The sequence below is a fragment of the Apis dorsata genome, unplaced genomic scaffold, assembly GCF_000469605.1.
Source record: "Apis dorsata unplaced genomic scaffold, Apis dorsata 1.3 scaffold_5, whole genome shotgun sequence".
Taxonomy (NCBI): Eukaryota; Metazoa; Arthropoda; class Insecta; order Hymenoptera; family Apidae; genus Apis; species Apis dorsata.
Window position 1 is genome coordinate 161,264 of NW_006263308.1, and position 3,229 is coordinate 164,492.

A 3,229-nucleotide genomic window follows, 5' to 3' on the forward strand; every position below is an offset into this window, starting at 1 on the left:
AAAAATAAATGAAAATATGATTTTAAGTAAATCCCGTGTCATAACAATGAAAATAATTTTCTTATTAGTAATTTTAATTGTTTTTGTTCTTTCTTTGCTCTCTCCACCTCTGTTGCGATTCAAAATTATCATTTAAAATTAAAAAAAATTATAAATAAAAGAATCTTTGACGAAGAAAAAGATAGATGCAAAGAGCGGGGGAAACAAGGATAGAAAAAAAAAAGGAAACGTAAGTAATAACAGAGGAAAGGCAGTGGTGCGTTACTTTGGTATCTTATAATTGGTGTTTCGCACGGATCAGTTAAGATATCCGCGGCGATGTCTCGTGGGCAGAAGGCCATCATCATTATTTCTATCTTTCTTCCCTTTCTCTTTTTTTCTCTCCTCCTTCTGAACACGCTATGACCGACATGCGATTCAATCGTCCGTTTCTACTATCGACTATCAATAACAAAACACAAAGAGAGAAAATGACGAGGACCTAACTCGCATCATGATTAATATTTTTTTTTCTTTTTTCTTTTTTTAGATTAGGAATACGATCCCCTTTTTATATTCTCGTTCAGGAGAATCAATATATATGGTTCTTATTTTTTTGTCCTTTCCTCCGAACGCGCTGGCCACGAGATAAACAAGGATGAAGATGACTTCTTTTTCGTGTTTGCATATCGTCAGAGAGGATCGAACGTAACACAGCTTGATAAACATATCGCTGCTGATCCCGCCATTCTTCTCCCATTCTAAACAGCGGTCTCGGTATGACTGTGACTTGACAATCTTTCCACGTCTATCTCGGGTATGGTCAGTTCGTCTGGGTTGTTATCGGCGTATTCAATGCTGCTCGTTTGCGAGAGCCGCTTGCTTAAGGACGATTGTTTTCTCAGTACCTCCGCCAATGTAGTGCTGCTGTGCTCGCTCGTGTAGCGTGCGTCTAGGCCCTGCCGAAATGCGTTCACTACGCGGATCTGTAATCGGAAATCTTTCTGTAAATACAGAGTTTTCATGTCCCTGGCTATGCCATGAGCTTTGGGAGAAATACACTGTTAGATAAATCCAGTTAAATAATTGAGGTTGATCTTTTATCCTATTGTATCTCATCGACATCTTTTTATTTTATTTAATCATTAAATATTATTTTTATCTAATATTTTTGCTTAAATATGAATGAATAGTTGTTAGTAGAATTACTATTTTATTATTTTTACAAATTTTAAAAAATGATGTCGAAATTTTTAAAAATATCGATGAGAAAATGCATGTGGCTTAAAAGCAACATTAAATGATGCGATGAAAAGCATAATTTTTTTAATAAGTTAAGGGTACAAATAGTTTAATATCTTTTTAACGGATACAATGATCAACCTCGGTAAAACAGATTAGGAAACAGTTATGATATAGATATATATAATTATAATTATGTGTATATATGAAGACAGAAAGCAGCGGCCACAATTACTAGAAGAACTAGCGGGGCGTTGATACCCTGCACAGCAAGACAATAGTTAGACAATAGAATTTGAAGAACGACGTCAATGATATTTAGAAATTTACAGTTCTTTCTTTAATAAAAAATTAATCTGTGTATTTAAAATAGTTTATAATTATTTTTAAACTAGATTTTTTCCTTTTTTTTTTAAGGAAATTAATTTTATAAACCATAGACGTCACAACCTCAAATTATACTTGCAATGTCACGCAACACTACAACGTGCACCCGTTGATCGCTGGAGTTCTTCACTGGATCCTTCCCATGTATATTTGACAAGATCAATTTTTGCTTCAGAATATGCGATCATCGATGCAGAAAGCGGATATGCGACGCTTAAAACTTATTCACTTTAAGCATAATTTCAATTCTATCTATTAAAAAACTTTCTTTGAAAAAATATAAAAAAAAAATTTTGAGTTTTTTAGAAATATTTTCAAACAAGCCAACATAACAAATGATACATTATCGGCAAAAACACACTACTAAAAATATACGCGATTAAAAGCTGGTATTACATTCAATATCAAATCTTAAAAGAAAAAAAAATTATTAAAATTTCACGCATATACACTTGCATCGTTTGGTGAACTGTAATACAGCGTGACAGATTGCAAACTGCAAAAATTTAGCATGCATTGGCGTAGTATTACGTAACTGATGAACACTGCTATATTTAAATCAGCCAAAAAAATTTACCCCTGTATAGAAAAGGAACAACCCCCATCCGAAAATATCTGCGAGATTATTTATATTCTTACTTGTCTTAACATGTACATAAATGTATAAAATATTTCTATAAATATAAATAAATATATAAACACATAATATAATATATATAAAAATATATTATACTATTATATTATATATAAATACAATATAAATATATAAAATATATTCTATATATATATATATATTCATAAGATAATCGAAAACATATAAAGACTGAATCTCTCTCTTTTTTTCTTCCTTCCTTGCATTTTCATAGAGATGGCAGGAAAATATGTCGCGTTAACGAATCACTGTGTATTTTTAAAAATTATCTTATTCTTTTTTTCTTTAAATCTGATCATATGATTGCTTTGTTGTTTGACAGAAAACATTGAGGGAATACTTACACGATGTGTCGTGGAGAGTGGTCCCCTAATCAGGCTGACAGTCAGACTCTTTAACCTGGTCGGATATCCGGTTTAGATAATGCGTCTCTCTGGTACTTTAAACATGCACGCTACGCTGCGCAATGCGCTCTGTTGATCAACGATTCTGCATTCCACAGGGAGACAATGGTCATCCCACAAATTTGGTCATGTTTTCAGTTCGTCATGTTTCTCTCTTTCATTTCACTTATATTATAAGTAGTTCACAGATCGACACATGTGCTCTGATGATTCCCCGCATGACGAACGACGCGCCTGCCCTCTCTACTCTCATTACCGAATAACAGAGATACATATGCACAAGGCATATGCAAGACGGAAATTATTTTTTTCTTTGAACTTGAAAAAATAGTTATAAAAGTAAAAAAATAAGTCAATGGAAATCAGTACATATTTTTTTTTTTGTGAAAGCTTGGAAAAATTGATGCGTAGCAATATTGTTTTCAAGCTTATTAACTATCGATAAAAAAGTGTCAAAATTTGGAGGGAAGCCGCATCAATCGTGCCGCGAGGATCAGCCAGAGTGTATAGATTTATTAAAGAGATAGAGAGAGAGAGAGAGAGAGAGAGAGAGAGAGAGAGAGAG

General features: G+C 33.0%; 1 protein-coding gene across 9 annotated transcripts in view; it reads right to left on the bottom strand.

Annotated features, from left to right (window-relative positions):
• Nucleotides 1-530: 530 nt before the first annotated feature.
• LOC102680462 (plasma membrane calcium-transporting ATPase 3) overlaps nucleotides 531-3,229 on the bottom strand; it is a 64,331-nt gene continuing 61,632 nt past the window's right edge. For 7 of the 9 annotated variants that reach the window (XR_004149701.1, XR_004149698.1, XM_031508396.1 and 4 more), the window contains one exon: nucleotides 531-965. Coding sequence is in view for 5 of the 9 variants with exons in the window: in XM_031508380.1 (XP_031364240.1) it covers nucleotides 741-965 (225 nt within the window). In the remaining 4 variants the exon portion in view is untranslated. Of the gene's footprint in view, nucleotides 966-2,604; nucleotides 2,750-3,229 lie in introns of all 9 variants that reach the window. The other 2 variants (XR_004149700.1, XR_004149696.1) reach the window with 1 other exon arrangement.